Source organism: Aristolochia californica, unplaced genomic scaffold (assembly GCF_029961685.1).
Source record: "Aristolochia californica isolate CCGP_79_NKW_82.1479 unplaced genomic scaffold, dmAriCali1.0.hap1 SCAF_7, whole genome shotgun sequence".
NCBI lineage: Eukaryota > Viridiplantae > Streptophyta > Magnoliopsida > Piperales > Aristolochiaceae > Aristolochia > Aristolochia californica.
This window is the reverse complement of record NW_027182268.1, coordinates 37,021,773-37,043,434: the sequence shown is the minus strand read 5'-3', so window position 1 is coordinate 37,043,434 and position 21,662 is coordinate 37,021,773. Positions and strand designations below refer to the sequence as shown.

Genomic DNA, 21,662 nt, shown 5'->3' with positions numbered 1-21,662 from the left:
AGCAGGTCGGATTCGAGAAGACATATTAAATCCGATTGGCAGGTGGCTTTGACGTCCGGAGGCAGGAAGTGATCTCGACAGCTCGGCTGACGCCACGTAGCAAACAACAATTCTTTTTTCAGTGGACTTACTGACTCTTACATTTGGCGCTGACGTCTCCATCTGTGTAAACCAAAAAGAGTCGAGCCGCAGTCGCGGTGATTTTCTCCTCGACTGAAAAGACGAAATTATTCACACACTCTACGCAGTAAAGGAGGGCAATAATGTCCTAATAAATTAAATTTATAGGGCAAGTCGCTTTCCAATGCCACGTCGACCCCTCTAAGCCACGAACACCAGGAGATCCTAACCGTCGATTCCAAAAGGGCTCCACAAAGAGCCTCCTCAGAGCTCTCTTCCAGATTTCCCGAGGTCCTTCCTCCGCTGTTCGTCTCCATATCACCATTTACGAACACTTTGAGAAAAATCTAATCAGAGACACAGTCAAAGCTATAAAGCGGGAGCGAATGGCGATGTCCAATAAAGTGAAGGCATTGGCAGGGAAGTGAGGAGCTGATTGACGACTGATGAGTTCGTCTGATGCCGCAGAGGAGAGAGGAGGAGATCTGAGATCAGGTGACGTGTGGTAAACTGCGTACTTCTGTCTGTGGAGATAACGACGAGAGGCAGATGGCAGCAGGAGATGCCAGGCGTGGCAGATGGATTCTGGGTACATGGCCAAAATGAGGATTCATTGTTACTAATTAGGGCTACCTATATATTTATGTTGTCATGGCTTTGCTAGTGATAAGGAAGACATTAATTGAAAAAAATTAAATGTTGCTGCTCACGCAAATTGCCTCAGGACTTCTGGTTTTCTACATGAAAAATACTATCTCAACAAATTAGAAAAACATCAGTGAACACATGAATCTGGTAACACAATTCTCACTTACAAGAAAACTGAGATGAAACTTTCAAAGAATAATGCTCCTTGTACTCGAAAAAAACACCGCTTTACCCACCCTTCATTGATGATAGGTAACAACATATTTATTTATTCCTGCACAAACACCCCAGAGCCTGTCCAGTCCAATCCCTTCATACTTCATTTTCTTGAACAAATTTAAAGCTTCACCCAATCTCCCAGCCTTGGCAAATCCGTCGATATCAGTACTGTAAGTGACCACATTTGCCCCACATTCCTCTTCGTCATGATCCCCGTCTCACGACCAGCTCCCTCTACCCGAAAAACAGAACCTCTTTATCGCCCCGTCGGTGGCTTGCAATGCCTGTAAAAAATAAATTTTGCTGCAATTACTCCTCCGGTGGAACAATTTCATGGTGGCTTCTTGAACCCTAGCCCCCCGGGTTGGGTCTACCTCCACCCCCAGGACCTGCGAGACCTTGTGCCTTCGCTGCCACTGTCAAACCTTCCCGCCGTTGATGTCACCTGTCGTCAACTCCGCCGATCATCTCCACCGGTTCTCGTCGGTGTCGCACCGCGCCAGACTTCCCCCCACCCCTGCCCTGTGTCGTCTCTGCCACATCGTCGAATGAACGACCTAATGGGGGAAATTCCGACTCTATTGATTTGCTAAAAAGATAGGATGAGAGAAAGAGGACTATAGAATTGAGAGAGTTTTCGGCAGACTCCAACATCACAGAAGGCCCTAAATAATCATTTAAGTTAATGAACTCCCGAACTCATGAACGAGACTCGGTCATAACTAAACAAATAAAACCCTAATCTCGAAATCGACTCAGATGGGGATGCGTTGAACTGAACCGTGCCGGAACCAATCAGAATTCGAACTGTTTGGAAATCGGCTCAGTTCGAACAAAGATCAACTTCACAAGACTCGGGCAAGGCGGCAGCCCAAGGCAAGAGTAGCCACACCGCTCTTCATTTAATATTTAACAAAAAATATTAAATATTAAAAGTAACTAAATGGGGTTTAATGCAGATCAGGCGATTCCATTACCAATTGACCTGAGTGACATCATTGGATTATAATTTTTAAAATATTAATATTAATATTAACTTCGTAACTGCCAAATAAATATACAGAAGAAAAGAAATAGAACACCACAACGTTGGACTTCACATGGCTCATTTACACTCTTTGTATAAGAAGATGCTTCACTTGCATCGTCACTCAAGCATCTGCAGCTTTCTCAGTATTGGCCACTGACAATTTGGCCTTCTTCTCCTCGTAGTCTTTGACTGCTGCCTTGATTGCATCTTCAGCGAGCATACTGCAGTGGAGTTTTACGGGAGGAAGCGAAAGATGTTTAGCTATTTCTCTGCAAAAATCATAAGAGACACAAGCATAAGAACCGTCTGCAGTGTGCACCCTGTGGCCATATCAGAGAGCATTTGAATAAATCAATTGACGATAAGAGATGACATATGTTCTAGTTTTTTGAAAAACAGAATACATTAAAAAAATACAACATACGTGTTTCTGATAGTCAATACTTCCTCCATAGCCTTTCCCTTCACCCATTCAGTAGCTGCAAATCAAAATGAGACATCATTTAATTATCATACAAACCACAGGATTATAAAGCAATCACTAAAGGCAGCAACTCAAAAGCCCAATCCAACAAGATAGCGAGACTACAAATGATGGAGGAGGATGAACAGAATAAACTGATAAAATACTTGTATTTTACACTAATATCATCCAACAACAGAAGTCACGGAAACCAGAAAAACAGATATATGTTATATTAAGCAACGAAAAGGATTTGGGCATAACCATGAATTAGAAATTCACTAGTTATAATCTCACAAAGGATGAAAATCATCCTTGGAATTCATAGAACAACATCTAAAAGCATTGGAAATCCCTAATCATCAAGTAAAAATGTTTTTTTTTCTCAGTATCAAGTTATATCAATTAGGTAAAGACACCTAGACTATGTTTACAGAGAATAGGTAAACCCCAAACCGCCCAAAGAACACCCTCAAATCAAATTATTGATCAAATAGAACGGAAATCACAGAAATCCTAGGAGCAATAAAAACACCAAAAGCTACAGCAAAGTGTATTTAAAAAACAATAATTTTGCGGCAGTAAACAAACAAAAACTTGCAACTGTTATAAAATATAGATAGCCGTTACGGACTAACTAGCTCTAAAAGAATCGAGAATATACCAACAGAGGAAGATGCTATGGCGGATCCGCAACCGAAGGTCTTGAAGCAAGCGTCGACGATGTTACCAGAGGCCTCATCCACTTTAATCTGCAGCTTCATGACATCTCCACAAGCGGGCGCTCCGACGAGGCCCGTCCCGACCGAGGGATCATTCTTGTCAAAGGCTCCGACGTTTCGAGGGTTGTCAAAGTGATCGACCACGCGCTCGTGGTAGAGACGGGCGGTCGTTCGTTGCCCCAACGCTAGGATTCTCCTGCCTCCGATGCTCAGCATCTTGTCAATCTTCTCTAATGAAGAAAACACAATCAGAAGAAACGGGATCTAGGGTTTGCTCGGCTCCTTGATTCTCTTCAATAATCCAAGCCTTTCCCAATTGAGGAATTCTTCCGTTCAATCTTAACCAGTGACGCTGGAAGGCGGTGCTGATAACAATAACCTGTTGATAGTCATGTAGTTGTCTTATATAAATAGGCTACCCCTGAAAAGAAGGAAATAGGTAATCTCGACACGAGTCCCCACGTGTCAGGGGTTGGCCGAGTCGGTCGGGGGCACTACTCGGTTCTCACTATCTCTACCGTATACGATGAGATATTTTCTGATTTTGAACATGATTTAATATATAGAGGTGTTAATTTTATCTATTATCCATTTTATTGTCAACAAGTTTATTAAAAAAATAGAATCAATTAATACCTTTCTCATATTATTATAATTTTTACGTACTTATATTAGGAGGACCTTATTATATTATATATTTTTGGTTGAAACAGAATTATTTTATTCAGCTCATTAGATAGACTAACTATTAACAAAATAATAGATATATATATATATATATATATATATATATAGACACATATTTTGAGTCCTCGATTAAATAATTCACACCTCTATATATGTGTGCCGTATAAGAATAAATCATATAAGTTATATTAAATAACTCAATGTCGCTACACCGTGTTGTATCCATACTTACGTGGACCTGAATTCATATTTAGGATGCTCAATTTGAAGAGTATCCATGTTCTTTAATTTTTAGAGATAAAATGTATAAAAAGGTGTATCAAATCCATATGAAAAGTTTACTAGTTTAAATGAGGAAAATTCGCGAGATATCGATCCACTAAAATGTAAAATGTGCTATCCCAAAAAATTATGGAAGTATCAGCTAATTCTTAAGCTAATGCTCAAACTAGACAATCGGCAACCCAATCCCTAAGAATTTAAATCGCATTTTCCTTCAGTTAAGAAAAAAAAAAAAAAAAAAAAGGGCTGCCATTGCTAATCGCTGTGTCAATATTGCACCAGATCCTTACAATACAAGTACAGGGCGTTAAACGTTATCAGTATCAGATCTTATCTACTTGACTCGGTATCGTAATCGTTAAAAGAATAAAAGTAACTATATAATACATATCACATAACTATACAGTATATAAAACATTATATCGACATTTTCACATTCCGAGTAACGGCATCGAATGGCACCAATACCTTCGTCAAAACGGCAATTGCTTCGTATCTACATACCGAAAATTAATTTGCACAATGGCACAACCACCACAATCCAAATGCTGATGCATAATGCCAAAAAAAGCCCAACCATAGACAAGCAGCCCCCACGCACAGGCCAGACATTTTTTTCTAAAAAATCAAATGAGACGGCAACATTCCCTTGCAACAACCCCCTCAACATTACCAGACAACATTGTTATATTATGCTTTCTGATTAATACAGTAATGCGTTACCAGTTATAACGGTGAAAAGAGGAAGGCCCTCTAATTCCTTGAAAACCGTAAACACCTCAACCCCAAAATGGAAAACAAAGATAATATTTACCCCCCTGCATCCACCAAAAACCAGCCTCCGCAAGTCTTTAGACCTGCTCAACAGAATTTAGAAAAAAACAACAAACAAAGCAAATAAGCATTTACTTATAAATAGATAGGACATTAAAAATAAATAAAAATTCCAAACTGAAATCTTCGTTTTGGCAAAACAATAATTAAAAAAGGCAGAATACAGCTACAAAAATATGATAAAGATCCTAAAAATGACAATTATACGGCAACTTAAGGATCTTAATGTTGAGAGGATTTTATCATTTTTCTAATTCTTTGCACATCAGAAGCTTTATTAAATAGCAAAGGTCCATTTGCTAGTTTACAAAATTTAAATGACATTCACCAAGGCAATTCGGTTGTTGGATACATGCCCTATCAGGATAAATATTATAATTTCCTCTTTTGTTACGTAAAACCAATGACACTTATACCCACCAACTCAGTATGGGAACTCTCATTTTGACATGAACCCATTATTCTAAAAGCTGATGGGTATACACTTGCCTTGTTTGCAATGTTGTTAGAGAGCCAATCCAGACCCTCATATAGACCCTCCCCCGAAGTTGCACATGTGCTCTGGATGTACCTGAAAGACCGATGCAGGAGGGGGAAGTCAAAAGATTGGAAGTGAGGACTCGCATTAAAATGGATTAAAATAAAGAGCAATTAAGAGGGGTTAGTAGTTAAAATCCAAATATGCACCAGTGGCGTTGACGAAGGGAGTGAAGACCAAGCTTGTCTGTTATCTCTGCAGCATTCATTGCATTTGGAAGATCTTGCTTGTTAGCAAAAACAAGCAGCACTGCATCTCGCAGCTCATCCTGGCATGACAACATAAATAAGTCTGACAGCAATTCAACTGAATTAAAGTGAGGTGTCGATGAACTAAACATGGATCGAGGAACAGGAACAGCATATACTCTACTCATAGAAACTCATTATTTAGTTAGGATAACATGGAAGCCAATCATAGACTTTTTGGTACATTTTCTTTTTATTTCTTCACATAAACCAAACTGGTAGCAGATGATTGGGACATCTGTGACTATTAAGAACTAAATGAATGGAAATTTTGGTTCACCCTTTAATCCTCACCCATTTTATATCTTTTCTTCCTTATGTTGGCCACAAAGGGAAGTTAATCAGACAGGAAGAAAAGGTAAAAGACCCATGCAAAGCATTCAATATGTTGTCACCAGATGCAGAAGCATATATTTGTCACATCAAGTCTACACATGAAATTGATTTGAATTTTTAATAGACTGATTCAGGCAGAAAAGAGAACCTCAAGCTCTGAATCATAGAAATTACAAGATACAGAATAGGAGCTGCAACAGTTAGATGTATCAGTCAGTATAGGATAATCTAATGACAACCCAAATATTCGATCTTTACCACTATGCATTAGGAGATAAACTCCCATAAATTAGCATCCCTACAATCTCACCTATATCATCCAATATCATCCAATATCTAACAATTTACTGGTAATACTGCAAATATTGGTTCCGGACCAGATAGGCAGCATTATTACATAACCTCATAAGAGATGATCCATCCTCATGAACCTAAACAGATAATGATGCCACAGGAATATTCATTATAATCAAAATATAATGCCCCTCATTAATAGTAAAATCCCATGGACAGCCATCATGAAGAATGCAACCATAAGTAAATAAGTATACACTTTTCCTAGTTCCAGTGATATAAACAAATTGCATCAACAAGCATTCTAAAAGCAGTGCTTTTTGCTTCATTAGTTAGACTATGCATAGCTGACATGATGATACCGCTATCTACAAGGATTTCAACGAAACTGACACATATATACATGCCAGCTTTAGGAGGTTAACAAATACCAGCATTGCAAGCTACAACAAAATACAATACCCAGAATTAGATGCCACACCTGCATACCACATTCAAAAAAACAAAAAGAAAGAAAAAGAAATACCTCATTCAACATTCTATGCAACTCATCTCTAGCTTCAACAACACGATCCCTGTCATTGCTATCAACAACAAATATAAGACCCTGGGTGTTTTGGAAGTAATGTCTCCACAAAGGTCGAATCTGCAGAAGTATTAAAATGGGCCTCATCATTAACTTATCTATTGCAAGATTTCTGAACATGACAAAAACTAAAACACCAAATGCCAAAAACTTGTATGGTATCAAAATAAAGACATGGTACAGTGACCCGGAGGGTGGCCTTCCCACAAACTTGAAAGGGACTAGCTTACAAAATTATAACCCCCAGAGAAAAAAGACAATTAGCCAGAACTCAAACAGCAAATATATGTGTTCTTATTCAAGTTACAAATTCACAAAATGATTAATGCCAAAAAAACAAGTTAGAATAAGATATAAATGAAAAAAAAAACATATATCACCTTGTCTTGGCCACCGACATCCCACACAGTGAAACTGATATTCTTATATTCTACAGTCTCCACATTAAATCCTGTAGAGATGATATATGCATTTAAGTAGGGCATTTGCAGGCAACCAAAACAAAATAAAAAAAATATTGCAACCCATTTAATTTCCACACAAACGGGATGACAAATGTAATATAATTGCTATATTTCCAAAATTTTATTATCTATAGCTCTCTATGGAACTAAATCAACAAAATATACGGCAATCAGTCCTCCAAAAATCATAGAAAATAAACAGAAATGTATATGGCATCTCAATGTACCTTTTATCTAGAATTAGTAGTGCACAAGATGACAGTTTTTGTTGTGATATTTATATTTTATGTGCTTATCAGGCAGCAGACATATTTTTCAGGTGAAGATAACTGCTCAGGTGATTTATATATTGCAAGGCCAACCAAAGTCATGCAAACAGCTCATAACGGTGCAGTGCATGCAATTCATCTTAGTAGCAATTCAGGCTGATAACTTCATTACGTGTTTAAGAATTCAATATTGTCCTAAAAAATTCCTATATGTGATATTTTTGGACAGTCCCTCTCAAGTTAAGGGGATCTGATAGTCAAAAAACATGGAAAAAAAAAAAAAAAAGATAATATGTCTTTGATTCATTGGCCCATTCACTGCCAATATACGTAACTTGAAATTTTCAGAAAACCAAAAGATGCATTCTTTGGACAACGCCGTTTTCCCTTAAGTCTCCATCATGATTTGAAATGACTGCAATAAATCTATTTAAATTGAATTATAAACTCTGATGTCTGCTGATCACTGCAAGGGATGATTCTTGAAATATTTCCTCTCTACTTCAGCCTCCAAGTTGATGACATGGCATTATCAGCAGCAAAGGTGAAACTACCAACCGGTATATTCAAGAAATGCATGATTTAAAAATAATAATAATAATCTAAGTACAAAGTCCAAGTAGTTACATTTCAATAATTTGAAGACCAATCTGGGCGCCAGAATGATTGTCCGGACAGAATAAACAATGGTATCCCAGTAAAAATAAAAATAATAAATAAATTGAAAGTTTATATGGATCACATCACTGATCATGACTACAGTGATGATAATCCAAAACACAAAAATATTGATTGTCAGACAAATTTTAAATAAGAAGATAAGAGGAGGACAAAAATGCACTTAAAATTTTGAAGAATTCTACAATTATGTTCACATAGTTAATCAGAACCAGCAGATGAATTCTTCTGTCAGCAAAAAAGGACATATAGCTACATAGGCAGCTCTACCAGAAAAATGTAGTGCATCAATAGAAAGATGAATACATCATCCTTAAGCAGGAAATTAACTGAAATTCAATTATATGCAACAATCATCACAAGCAATAGCCCACTTAATCCCTATGATGTACTTATACTTATTTTTCTCTCACATCTACTTTCTCCTACAGAATGTAATCTCACATAATATACTTACCAATGGTGGGGATCGTGGTGACAATCTCTCCCAGCTTAAGCTTGTACAAGATGGTAGTCTTACCAGCGGCATCAAGACCAACCATCAGAATGCGCATCTCTTTCTTTGCAAAAAGCCGGCTAAAAAGCTTTGTGAAAGTCAACCCCATCTTTGTTACTGGCTGAAATATACACCAAGGGAGGTAGAAAAACTATATAAGACTGAACCTAAAAAAACTGGAATATCAAAATAAAACCTAGTAATAACAAAGGCACCATAAAACTGATAAATGACTAGAACAATAAGATCCAGAACTGCTCAGCTTCCACTTTGACACTTTTTTTTTTTAGTTTTCTGGAAAACATAGTCCGTTGAATAAAAACTGATATACATAATACAGATGTCTTAAATAAATCATATACACAAATTATGATAATTATGACTAATTAACAAGGCTATAAGAAGTGGAAATCATGAAGAGTTTTGCACAAGTGCAGCATATGAGAAACCACAAGCAACAAATCATGACATGGTAAATCAAGGTAAAAAAAATGAACGATCTAACAAACTTTGGATTCTGATCCACGTTCAACATTGAGCTATACCACCTAGAAAAAGTGTTGACCTTCACAAAGAATATCATCAAATTTCTCTTGCAGAAAAATTCAAAGTACAGATCAACACGATCTCGTTACAGATTTAAATAATTATAAGAACTTTCAAACAACAAAAGCATGGACCTCTAAGACGAAAACAAAAATATCACCAAGATCCACAAATAGATAGACATCTTTTTAAAGGTTTTTTTTTTTTTTTTTATAAAGTAGACATCTTTTTAAAGGTGAATAAACAGAACCAAATCCAATGGCTTAACGAACGAAGAAAAATTTTGCACAATACTTTCAAGCCTAAACGGAAAAACCTCAAGTTTGCATTACCGAAAGAGATTAAAAAAAAAAAGCAACAAATTCAACAGCGCCACGCAACAAAATCAATTAGAAAGGCACAATTTAACACGGATCAAATCGATCCGATGAACGACACATCCAGTAGAAGGTTTTTAGTTTCCAAAACTATATCGTTTAAGCAATAAGCGCTATCGACTTAAAATTCGAAATCTGCTCCAAAGAAATAAGCTAATGTTCAAAAACCCTAGGAAAATACATAAAATAGCTATTACAAGGCCACAATTATAAAAACCCCAACCAAAGGACTTAAACATATTATAATAACAACAAGAGAAGACACGAAAACGATGAAATCTAACAGAAAGAAAAGGAAGATAGAAGAAGACAACGAGTACCTCGGACTTCGGAGCAGAGAGAATGGAAGCCTAAGAGAGCTGATATTTCACCAGCATAAATGGGGTAACAATTCGTGATAAAAAGGAAATCGAAGTACCAGACTACCCTTTAGTCGTGTGAAAAATAACAGTAGACCACCTCCGGACCAGGCGTCGTGCTGCATCCGCCCACGAATCGCTCTCCTCAAAAATAGGTAAGGACTAATACTTAATAATAAACATCGGTATACCGTAAATATCTACGTACCCTTAGTTTTTAGCCTATTACCCATATACCCCTGTAAATTTGCCAAATTATAAGGGATCATTACGGCCAACGGGAAAATTATTTTCCTTCTGATTTATTTTCTCATAGAAAAATTTACTTAAACTAACTCTCTTGCGCTTATACCACCATTAGAAACTATGAAAAAATTAGTCAAGATGTTTGTGTTTAATACCATTAGAATCTCTGTTTTTTAATATACTTAAAATAAAGTTAATTGCTTTTATTTAATAATTAAATATAACCCAAAAATAATATTATCTATGGGAAGGAAGTCATTTACTCTTATTTGGGGAAGGGAACTTTAAATCTTAGTCTGCTTTTAGAAAAAGATAATACCATATGCTTGATTAATCAAAACTAAGATTATAAAACCCAACTTGATTAACTTAGCAACATCAAGAACCCGAGTCAGCCATTTCGATCACCAAAGCTTCCATTAGCACTTAGTTGTTTCTGATTCTTTGCTCGGACAGTGATAAGGAGCTCGAATAATTGCAGGAAAGATTGCAAGGGAACAATCGTTAAGGTCGTGGAGGAAATTTCGAGAAATCCGGGCGTCTACGTTCCATAAATGCCGTCCTCCCCTCGTTACCCTCTTCTGTACCGTAAAATATCAGAGTCGCATTACCTCCCAACTCCTGTGAAGATAGTGAATTTCTTAAGCAATGTCCAGTTAAGTGAGGATGGAAATCAGCTTCATCGTTTTAGGCGGTACCTGAAGACCTGCGTGGCCGTCATCTACTGCATTCAATGAAGCTTTCAGCACCCGAATGGCAGTTGGGCTGTTTCGTAGAATCTCTCGGCACCATTTCAGTGTCTCTTGCTCGAGTTTTTCTAGCTGCATCACAGACAAAAGATGAATTAGTTGAGGCGGAGTAGACACAAAGGCTTGTTATTTTGCATAAATCACTTACGGGAACCACAGAATTTACTAGTCCCATTCTTTCTGCTTCAGCAGATGTGTAGAACCTTGAGAGGAACCACATTTCACGGGCTTTTTTAGGCCCCACCTGATAACCAAGAGGTAAGAGTAAATACTCTGAAGAGATTTGCAGAGAAGAAAGAGTGATCTCTCAGGATGTAGGACATGTCAATCGTCCAAAAGAATTTAACGAAATAGTTTTATATCAGTTAAAGTAACAACTTCGTCTCATAGTTCAAGGGCCAACTTACTTTCAGATTTTTAGTTTACTTCTGGATTTTCCTGTCAGTTTATCAAAATGAATAAAGCAGATCGATAGCTGAATAGTTGTAAAAGCTACAGACTCTGTTGTAATTCTATAAATACTGAATACCTGATCAATGAAATGAATGGCAAATTAATCTACGTTCCAATTCTATACAGATGAAATAAAGTTGACAATGTTAGCGGCTAAAACAACGTAAAAAATTTCTCTTTTCCTTTAAAAAATCGATATCGGTTTAAAACAGTAGTATCAGGAAAAAGAATTTAATATTTCTGTTACCCAGACAAGAAACTAATATGGATAAATGAAAAATCCCACTCGCTGCTTACCAATCGGGACATGATGGAACTTCCATAACCTGCATCAAAGCTTCCAACCTGCAAATAGAAATCAATGTCCAAATCAGCACACAATGAGCACGAACATTTTTGGTGCAGACGACTAGTCTTTAGAGAAGGGTTAATAAGAGCTCTACAGGAATAAACTGTCAATGTTTCAGCTAAGCAATCAATCAGCTCCAACAAGAGAGAACAACGAACATATGAGCACCTTTGGACCTGTTTGGCCGAATATAGCATTATCAGCGGCGATTGTCAGGTCACAAACCATGTGTAATACATGTCCCCCTCCTACAGCATAACCCGCGACCTGCTCATCCATAAGCATTCATGAATCATGAGCATAATTGTTACAGGAACATGGATACCGAAACAATCTAACACGAGCAAAAGAAGGGTTTACCAATTACCATTGCTATTACTGGCTTGGGAAGGCGACGTATTTGCACCTGTATGAAGTCAAACAAAGTACAAATAAATAACGAACATCACTATGTCTCTTCTACTAGGAGCAGCGGGTCTTCTAAACTACCAAGTGATACTTAGGGATTGTTTGGAACCCCAAAAAAGAAAAATAAATAAAACGAGAATTTGACCATTATTATTCCCAAAAATAGTTAGTGAAAAGGAGAATTTAATCATTAACTATTTTTTGGAATAATAATGATCAAATTTGCAAGCCCACTTGGGTATTGAGCATTTACCTGTAAGAACTGAATTCCTTGTAATGGCTAGTTGCAACTCGGAAAAATGGAATCCTAAAAATCTTTTTTTATGTAGAGTCATAAATGTGTGGATCACATATAGATTTTTTATGGATCCAGTTTTTCCTTAGACTCTTGCTCGAGCCGGATGATGACAAATTATCATGTCCGGTTCCCTCGGGGGATGGATCCCGAATCTTTTGAAGCTTTTGACAAATCCGTCATTGATAAGAATCTCCTTCAACAAAAGGTTGAGGACTGTATGGGAGTAAATGGAGTGTCTTGAACTATTTCAGGCTACTCAATACCTTGAATGATATGCACTAGTCTCGTAAACAAAACATAACCACGCAACATGCTCAAAGGAAGCAAGTAGGAAAATAAAATTTTAACCAGTCTTCAAAGAGCTAGGGGTATCAGAACCAAACCTGCAGATCTAAAACATTAAGCCGACCAAAATTTTCATGATCGGCGTATCCATCGGCGGTTCTCAGTGATTGGTCACCACCACTACAAAATGCCTTGGATCCCTGTCAAAACATATTCCAGCTGTGGTTAATTTTCAGTTTATTCAACCTATTTCAACGAAGAACATTACAATTTCCACTAAGATTCCTTCCAAATAACTCCGTCTTCTACAGAAATCAGAATAGAAACTTGCCGTTCTACAATTCTAGAACTCCAAAAAACGAATGACAAAAGCTCTTCAACGAACTAACTGAAACCTTCAGACAAGGTCTCGATTATGCTGAACAGAGGCGAAGTACCTTTCCCGTGAGGATGATTACTCCAATTGAACTATCATCCCTGGCATCATTGAATGCACGCATTAGCTCCTTCACCGTCTGTGGCCGAAATGCATTTCTTCTCTCCGGCCGATTGATGGTAATCTGAAAGCGCAACATACACGGAAGCTAGACTAAAAACTCGATTCAAAGCCTATTAACCAATGAAGCAATAAGAAAGTGAACGGTCTCCTCACATTGGAACAGAGGCTCCGAAATTAAAGTCATAACTTGCGTTCGCATAAATCCTAGAATCAAAGGCATACCTTGGCAATCCTATCACCGACAGCTTTCTCATATATAATGTCTGTGTACTCTTTCTCCGACTCATCGCAAGCACTTCTCCAAGTAGCTTCGTGTGTCGGAACTTCTCCATGAACGCGGTGATAACTGTCTTTGGTTGAAGTATTCCAAAGAGAAATCGTATGATGAGAAGGGAGAGTAATGCGGGGCATCAGGTGATTCGAGAGTGCATTGATCCTTCTGCTCACGATTTCCCTCTCTTTATCCGAGATTTCCGCCATGAAGCTTCTTGTATTGGCGACTCCGGTTGCTCCGCCTGAGAGGATTAACTTATCTCGTCGAACGCCCGTCTCAAGACACGTGTTTCAAGTAGGGATGACCACCGAATACTGAGAAATTGGGGAAGGGTAAAATAGTAAAATAATAAATTATCTTTCTTCCATCGTTTCCGAGCTGATGTCCTTCCTTAACGTTTCGCCTCCTGCTACATCCTCAACTACTGCAACATTTGCCAGAGCCGATAACATATACGCAGCAGCAAAGATAGATTTACCTCCTATCGTCGTCTCCCTCTCAATGAAGCCATCAACGCGAGCTAAAAACACGAGTATAAAAGCTATCACATTTCTTTGGGTGATTCCTGCTTGCTTGTTTTCTCCTTGCTGTGGGATCTGGTAAATTTATCAAACTAAGCAACAGTCCTCAAGCTGAACTTCTAAAGTCATTATTCTCTATTATGTTTGTAGTTCTGACATGCGGTTTGAATCGCCACTGACAATTGTAGAGTATCCTGATCCCGTGAGAGCTAAAAAAACAAGAGCATTGCAGCATTGAATGAGAATCTGAAGAAGTTAGTTGACGAGATGATTGATATCATGTTCAAGTTAGTTCTTTGGAGTATTGTCATGGGAACTTGGTAGTTACTCTTGCATTTAAGGTACTTTTCTCTAGGAGTCTGTAAATTGGTTCTTTATCTCTGCTTCATATATAGGCCTGCATCCAAACACATCTTGCCACAGTAACTATTGCTTCTCGACACTCAGTGACATATGATGACCACCACAAAATCAGTACTTCACCTTATTTAGTCTGTTTTATGTTGTGGATTTGCAGATATGTATTTTGTATATTTTATATGTTTATGCAGAAACTTCATATCTACAGGCATGTGAACTATATACTTCTTGGCTTCCTTTTGCACAGAACTGATGGCATTGGATTTTCAGCTCCTCACGTAGGAGTTAATGTTCAACTCTGGTGTTTAATCCTGCTGGTGAACGTGGTGTAGAGGAAGAATTGTCCCTGTAAATCCAAAAGTTTACAAGTTCTCACAGAAGACAGTTCTTTTCAATGAGGGTTGCTTATCCTTTCCAGGGATATATGCAGATGTGGAGGTGGTGACATGTATGATGATTTTGGATTTTGTTACATGTATTACTGGATCTAATCAGGATCACTGAATCTGTTTTATTATTTCTTCAGAGACTGGTGTCCCTGTAGGTTGATGCTTGGGATGTAACTGGTGCTAGATTTACAATGAGTTTATCTAGCTTTCCTGCACGAGTTTTTCAGCATGAATTTGATCATTTGCAGGCGCTTATCTTCTTCTCATGCTTCTTCAATTGCTATAGTACTTCATTGTTGTTCTAACAATCCATCTCCTGTTGGTTGTTGTTTTCTTTTATCTTTTACTGATTAAAAAGTCACTTGGGGACTTGATACTCTAAACAGCTGAACCCACTAGCCAAGAGTAGTTCTTTAGCATTTTGTTGGAGCATTTAAATGAACTAGGGTTTAACTTGGGGAAGGTAACCATAGCTGAGCAATGAAACTCATAATTTTGGATCTCTCTCTCTCTCTCTCTCTCTCTCTCTCTCTCTCTCTCTCACACACACACACACACACACACACACACACAAGCATGTGTATGTACCCACAAACATTCTGGAAGACAATATTGTGCTGGGGCATTAAGTTGGATTTTGACTTTTTCAGGGATTCTTTTCTTTGATCAAATGACTACTGAAGTGCTAGACAGCATTAGCTTGGACCTTCAGGTGATTTAAGAGATGCCATATTTTACCATAAGAGGAAGATTTACTGTTCTTACTGATTCTCAATATATTGAGTGTTCTTACTGTTCTTACTAATTCTCAATATATTTAAGACATGTACAGACTTCAGCAAAGAAGTATCAAACTCTGACTGGATTGCCAAGCCCTGAAAAGGTTGAGAATCGGAATGGAAGAAAAGAGGCCGTTGGCATTGCAAGAAAGGAGGTTTCTGGTTTTGGAAAATCATGAAGGCTGGTTGGCTATTACATCTAGATTTTCTTGTTTAGTTTGTTGAACACTTCATTCTACTCTAATACTCATGTTTTTGTGCTTGTATTCTTGATTACTAGTCAAAAGCTATGCCTTCCAATTGATTGTTAAATTTTAAAAGTACAGCGAAGCTTTTTAAGTCTTATTATTTATGTATTTTGTAGTGCCCATTTTGGATGGATATATACCATGAGTAGATTTCAGAGATTTGAGATTCAGTTTTTTCAGTAGCTTCTCGTTGATGAATGGGCTATGCCTTTAAATCTAGCCAAGCACTTTATGCATTATGTATTTCTTTTACCCCTTAAAATGCTTTCTCCAGGGTATTATCCATAGAATCTTTTGGGACAACCATTGAAGGAAGTCTGTCGAAACAGTGATATGTGTAACATATGACTGTGATTCCTCTAAGAATTGGGGGGATAGTGTTGATGTGTTTTGGTGCCAAATCCCTGAACTGAATCAGCTGAGTCAATGTCAGATGTTTGTCCCCATAAGTGGTTCCAGCACTTGGTGTCGAGCAGTAGTTGATAAGTCTAACGCTACACTTACTAGAAGATTGGTCAAGGATGTGGCAAAGTGACTTGTAATAAAAAAGATCTGAAAAGCACATGATGAGCTGTAAAAGGACTGTAAAGTTGGGTCCAAGGCCTATCCCAAAATAACTTGTCATCTTAGGAAACCTCTTTCCCAACTAATAAACTCAACATATTTGTTCTCACTAATCCATGTGGGACTATTCCTTAACACTCCCCTTCACTTGTAGGCCTTTTGGGCTCTTACTTGTGGATAATTTGGGTGGAGACCCACTTATGAGTACCTGCTCTGATACCATGTGAAGTTGGTTCCAAGGTTTATCCTAAAATAACTAGTCATCTTAGGAAACCTCTTTCCCAACTAATAAACTCAACATATTTGTGCTCACTAATCCATGTGGGACTACTCCTTAACAAGGACTATGTCCTAATAACACTGGCAATCTGAAATTGGCTATGCCTTTCTAACAACTTGACTAAACTTTTTTTGAAATGACATGTGGATTGACTGACATTAGTGGACATTTAAATTTTGAAATTGTTGATTTTCAAGACTCCATGGATTTAGCTCGTGGAGAAAAAGAGAGAGACACCCATTGGGAGAAAACAAGAGAAATAAAAGGTTATGGACTTGTGTCCCCCCCCCCCCCCCCCCCCCCCTGAAACTCAATTTATAGATTAATGAAATTACAATATTACAATTATGCCCCTGGAACTTCAAATAATTACATCAATGTCATCTCTATGACATGACTCTTTATTTACCACCCTGCCATCACTATCTGGGCCTGCGGGCCTTCTCCTTGGTATGTGGGCCTTGAGCCCATCTACCACATCTCTTGGATGTATATGTCTTCTTTGGTTGTATGGGCTTGAACCCATCTTTAAACACACATGGACTTGTGGGCCTTCCTTGGTCATGTGGGCTTGGTCCCATTTTCCAACACTCCCCTTCAAACTGGGGGTGAGAGAACATCATGAACGCCCAAGTTGCTACAAATAGTGTATAAGATCTTCCCGTATAAAATGCTAGTCCACCATATCTTCCAACACTCCCCCTCAAGTTGGTGGTCTCTTCCAAGAGACCCAATTGGCATAATATAAGTGGGAGTAAAATCACTCTTAGTCGTAAGACATTGCTCCATACTCCAATCAAATAACTCATGCTGGATGTTGGGCACACTCCTATCTTCTGTAGGTAGTGGGTCTATACGCAGTGCTCAGAAGTATAATAAAACTCCTTCATCACTGTGTCCCTCCGCAGGACACCGACTCTCAAATGGTAGGAATAATAAATGCTAATTAAGGGGGGTAATGGGTAATCACCCAAAAGATAATATTTTGGGGCCACCATATGTTTTCTAGTTCATCAAAATAACCAATGCTGACAACAATCAGCAACTGAGAAGTCCTTCAATAATAATGTCTCAGTCAAAGAGACACAATAGCAGCAGCGAAAATTGGCTTGGTCCAATAACACGTACCAAATAATGAAAATCCAAGGACCCATAAAATAATCCGCTACGAGTCCATCAGAAGGTTGTGTACCAAATAATATGCTGACCAAAGAATAAGCTGCCAATACCTCAAAATAGCCGAGTCGCGGAACAAATAGGTATAGAACTCAGCACCCCAGATCCGTATAACCGAGGCAGGCAGCAGGTGAGCTGGGCCGAGTCAGTCTGACCCGGCTGAGTTGACTCGGTAAGGAACATAACCAGTAAACGATCCTCGGGTCTCTGATTTACTGGGTTAACCCAAGCAGAATAGGGTGACTCGGGTAATAACTCAGAACAATGACTCGGCTTGTTGGGGTGACCCGAGAGGAACAGAGTCATCGTCTTCCCCGCGATGCTGGCCTCTCGTCTTTGTTGGCTTTGCTGATTCGTCGTCCAGAAATGGCAACCCTTATTCTCCATAGCCAGAGGATATTCTGAAAAGAACTGCAACAGAGCTGGGGCAAGGAGAAGAGCCAGCGAAGGACTTTCCGAAATAGATATTTCCAGCAGAGAACGTGCTGCCTGGAAGATAATAAGCAGGAGCAAAATAATTCTGGATGGTGACTGTTGATTTCTGGAATGATATTACGGTTTCTGGAATGAAGACGACTTTCCACTACATGATTGTCTGTCAGATACCATATTCAGCTTGATAATCAGACTGTCAAGATTACAGAAAATCAGATACCAGTAACGACAACAAGGCTGGATGATAAAGGCCGGAGAAGGTAAGACGATAAGCCAGCTAATGTTAGCAAAGAGACGATCAACGGAAATTAATCGGCAACGACACGGTAGAGACAATCTGGAATGAGTTTCCAAGAGAAAATTTTCTGTCAACGAATAAGCCTGTCACCAGCTGGAGGAGATAATCAAGCAACGATACTGCTGTCAGTAACGCAATATCGACAAGATATTCAGAAAGATATGTAATAGGCAGAGACAACCAGCAACTCGGAAGCCTTTCTATAATTGTCTGCTGATAATAATTAACAACTCGGTATGTTGTATATAACCTCTCGGCAATAAACCATCTCGGCTCTCAGCAACAGCTGCTAGCAGAGATACGAGGCAGGAGCAGAGTAACGACGCTGTCAATCAAGTTAAAAATGGAATGATAGGATGCGAAGATCAATCATGATGCTGGCAGCAGTAAGCCTGATCAGAGGAGACGAGCCATCGAAAGACTTCCAGAAATAGATCAATTCAGCAGAGAGCTTTCCAATGGTGCTGGGGTGTTTATGATGAATTAGTGACTTGGAATTGTCTCTATGTCTAGCAATGTAAAATGAGATAAGCTCGGGATAGTTGGTCTGAACTGGATTACAGCAGTCTGATAGATCAAGTGAAACTAAGATATGAGTTGGCAGAAGGAAGCTAAGATAGACCAGATATGATTCACTGAATATCTGGTGAGCTTGTTCAATCACCAAAGCAATTTCCGGAATGAAATATCTAATGCCAGCAGAAACAATTTCTGGAATGAAATATCAGATGCCAATGCTCGAATAACATAGGCTAGATCGAACTAGCCACGCTTTGCCAGCCAAGGTCCAGCCAAGAAAAAGAGTCAATCCTCCATTGATCAGTGGACATTGACAGAGAATGACAATAACTTCAGTCTGATGGCAGGGATATCAGAAGTCAACAACCTGTTTACCAAGTAATGGAATTGCTGTCTGAAGTGATCAACTGCCGGACAATAGCGGAGCAGAGATACCAGAATAGTGGAGCAGAGATAGATTCAACAACAGAGAATCAGTATAACTTCAACAACACCATTGCTGCAGTATACCGGGGGATGAAGATTAACGACTAGCCAACAACCAGAGACCCATTCTCTTCATCGAAAAAAAAAATCCCAGACAGAGTCAAAACTGCTTCTGTCGTGACTCAGAACATTACCAGACCAGCAAACTAATGGAAACTGCTCAGAATTCTAAACATCTGCCGTTCAAGAACAATAGCTATCATGTAACAGTTGTCTTTAATAGAAAACCATCATTTTGCAACAATAACCACCTCCCGTACTGCTTCTTTTACAGCAGCTGCAATCCTCTTCCATTCTGAATTCCAGAACAGTGGAACAAAAGTTCTATAATGAAGAGAAAAGAAAAAAAATTACCAGACTAGCTGAATAGAGTGATGATGGCCGAGTTCAGTGACCATTTTCTTCGCTCCATGGAAAAATAATTGAAATCCTAAAACACCATAGGTACGAGTCGAAAAAATCAATGCTCTGATACCATGTTGATTTTTAGGACTTTATGGATTTAACTCATAGAAAAAAAAAAGACACCCACGGGGAGAAAACAAGAAAAGGTTATGGACTTGTGTCCTAACCCTCCCCTGAAGTTTAATTTATAGATTAATGAAATTAAAATATTACAAATATGCCCCTAAAACTTTAACTAATTACATCAATGCCATCTCTACGAGATGACTCTTTATTTACCATTTTGCCATCACTATTTGGGCCTATGGGCTTTCTCCTTAGTATGTGGGCCTTGAGTCCATCTTCTACATATCTTGGATATGTGGGCTTTATTTAGTCGTATGGGCTTGAGCCCATTTGCTAACAGAAATCAAAGAGTTAAACATTGGAATGCCTAAATTGATAGTGGAACTTAGTATCAGAAAGTCTGGCAGAAACTATTTGTAGTAATACTAAGTCAAGTCATAAAGGCTCACCCATTAGTGTTTAAAAAAAAAAAAAGTCATCACGACCTCTATCCCTAGAAATGTCCCAAATGAGGAAAACTTTTTCTAGACATTTTCTTCTACTCTTTCCTACCTATTTGACACAAACAGACTCTCATTTATCCTCTTACTAGGGTGTAAGGATGAACGTTTAGGTTAAATCTGCTAATTTCACATACATTTCAAAGTACTCACAAAAATAACCAATAAAAAACATGTATTTTTTAGGAGCCATGAACGGAACTGGTCCCGATTCCACTCCATGGAGTAGCGAACACGTAGGAGGAAATATCAAGATTAGAGGCTGAGGCTGGGCCTGTTTCTGCACACATAATTTTCCTTTGTTCTCTACGTTTCAGACGAAATGCATCAACATCCGGAGCTCGAGAGACGGATATGTGGCGGTCGATGACAGAGACGGAGCGCGAGCCTACCCCGTTCTTCGGCCATTCGAAGTCTTGACTGTATTAGATCAGTTTGAATGCACGTCGGATTGGGTTCTACGTGGCTTCCGTGGTTCGTGGGAATAAGGGCTTGGTTCGATCTGGAAGTAGTAATACACCTAGCAGTTTGAGCCAGTGAATGTCTGAAGTTCTGAAGTCCCCGGCAAAGACAAAAGTGCAGGAAATTATTCTCTCTTTGCTGTTTCCACATACTTCATTCGCACAGTCACTGTGAAAATATTGGAAAAGTGGAAGCGAATCCCACCCACAAAAGAGCTAGAATTCCTGTAACGGAGAAATGGGAAATTAACAGGCCAGAAAATGAATTCAAACGTCGTGGCGTTGGAACTTGGAAGTCTCCAGAAAAGACAGCTTTCAATCTCAAGTGGACGCAGCAAAAGACACATTGCAAACGATTCTGTTGAGATGGGGAATTGGACGGACGTCCAATCATCCCATCAAGTTGGCAATTTTTCCA

At 38.6% G+C, this 21,662-nt stretch overlaps 3 protein-coding genes and 1 pseudogene across 3 annotated transcripts; 1 reads left to right on the top strand and 3 right to left on the bottom strand.

The window, feature by feature from the left end:
* Positions 1-1,964: 1,964 nt before the first annotated feature.
* Positions 1,965-3,590, bottom strand: LOC137937072 (iron-sulfur cluster assembly protein 1-like). Its single transcript, XM_068782115.1, has 3 exons — positions 3,145-3,590; positions 2,442-2,496; positions 1,965-2,286 (listed from the first exon to the last, which is right to left on the bottom strand). The coding sequence occupies exons 1-3, from the start codon at positions 3,416-3,418 to the stop codon at positions 2,139-2,141; spliced, it is 477 nt and encodes a 158-aa protein (XP_068638216.1). The 5' UTR covers positions 3,419-3,590; the 3' UTR covers positions 1,965-2,138.
* Positions 3,591-4,820: 1,230 nt separating this feature from the next.
* Positions 4,821-10,292, bottom strand: LOC137936148 (ADP-ribosylation factor 2-like). The gene is made up of 7 exons (XM_068780706.1): positions 10,158-10,292; positions 8,876-9,035; positions 7,388-7,458; positions 6,948-7,067; positions 5,693-5,811; positions 5,495-5,576; positions 4,821-5,028 (listed from the first exon to the last, which is right to left on the bottom strand). The coding sequence occupies exons 2-7, from the start codon at positions 9,021-9,023 to the stop codon at positions 5,023-5,025; spliced, it is 546 nt and encodes a 181-aa protein (XP_068636807.1). The 5' UTR covers positions 9,024-9,035; positions 10,158-10,292; the 3' UTR covers positions 4,821-5,022.
* Positions 10,293-10,694: 402 nt separating this feature from the next.
* On the bottom strand, positions 10,695-14,017 carry LOC137936093 (1,4-dihydroxy-2-naphthoyl-CoA synthase, peroxisomal). The gene is made up of 9 exons (XM_068780638.1): positions 13,706-14,017; positions 13,422-13,544; positions 13,083-13,184; positions 12,361-12,399; positions 12,162-12,260; positions 11,942-11,989; positions 11,340-11,435; positions 11,141-11,263; positions 10,695-11,063 (listed from the first exon to the last, which is right to left on the bottom strand). The coding sequence occupies exons 1-9, from the start codon at positions 13,961-13,963 to the stop codon at positions 10,947-10,949; spliced, it is 1,005 nt and encodes a 334-aa protein (XP_068636739.1). The 5' UTR covers positions 13,964-14,017; the 3' UTR covers positions 10,695-10,946.
* A 121-nt stretch (positions 14,018-14,138) lies between these two features.
* On the top strand, positions 14,139-16,199 carry LOC137937391 (peptide deformylase 1B, chloroplastic/mitochondrial-like; annotated as a pseudogene).
* Positions 16,200-21,662: the final 5,463 nt, after the last annotated feature.

Coding starts and splice junctions, on each gene's coding strand:
- LOC137936148 (XM_068780706.1), bottom strand. CDS start 9,023: ATGGGGTTGACTTTCACAAAGCTTTTTAGCCGGCTTTTTGCAAAGAAA. Junction 7,459..8,875: donor CACCACGATCCCCACCATTG/GTAAGTATATTA, acceptor TCATCTCTACAG/GATTTAATGTGGAGACTGTA. Junction 5,577..5,692: donor TCCCTTCGTCAACGCCACTG/GTGCATATTTGG, acceptor TCGGTCTTTCAG/GTACATCCAGAGCACATGTG.
- LOC137936093 (XM_068780638.1), bottom strand. CDS start 13,963: ATGGCGGAAATCTCGGATAAAGAGAGGGAAATCGTGAGCAGAAGGATC. Junction 11,990..12,161: donor TCGGCCAAACAGGTCCAAAG/GTGCTCATATGT, acceptor TTCTATTTGCAG/GTTGGAAGCTTTGATGCAGG. Junction 11,436..11,941: donor GTTCCATCATGTCCCGATTG/GTAAGCAGCGAG, acceptor CTTGGTTATCAG/GTGGGGCCTAAAAAAGCCCG.
- LOC137937072 (XM_068782115.1), bottom strand. CDS start 3,418: ATGCTGAGCATCGGAGGCAGGAGAATCCTAGCGTTGGGGCAACGAACG. Junction 2,497..3,144: donor CATAGCATCTTCCTCTGTTG/GTATATTCTCGA, acceptor TTTGATTTGCAG/CTACTGAATGGGTGAAGGGA. Junction 2,287..2,441: donor GTATTGACTATCAGAAACAC/GTATGTTGTATT, acceptor TGATTTTTGCAG/AGAAATAGCTAAACATCTTT.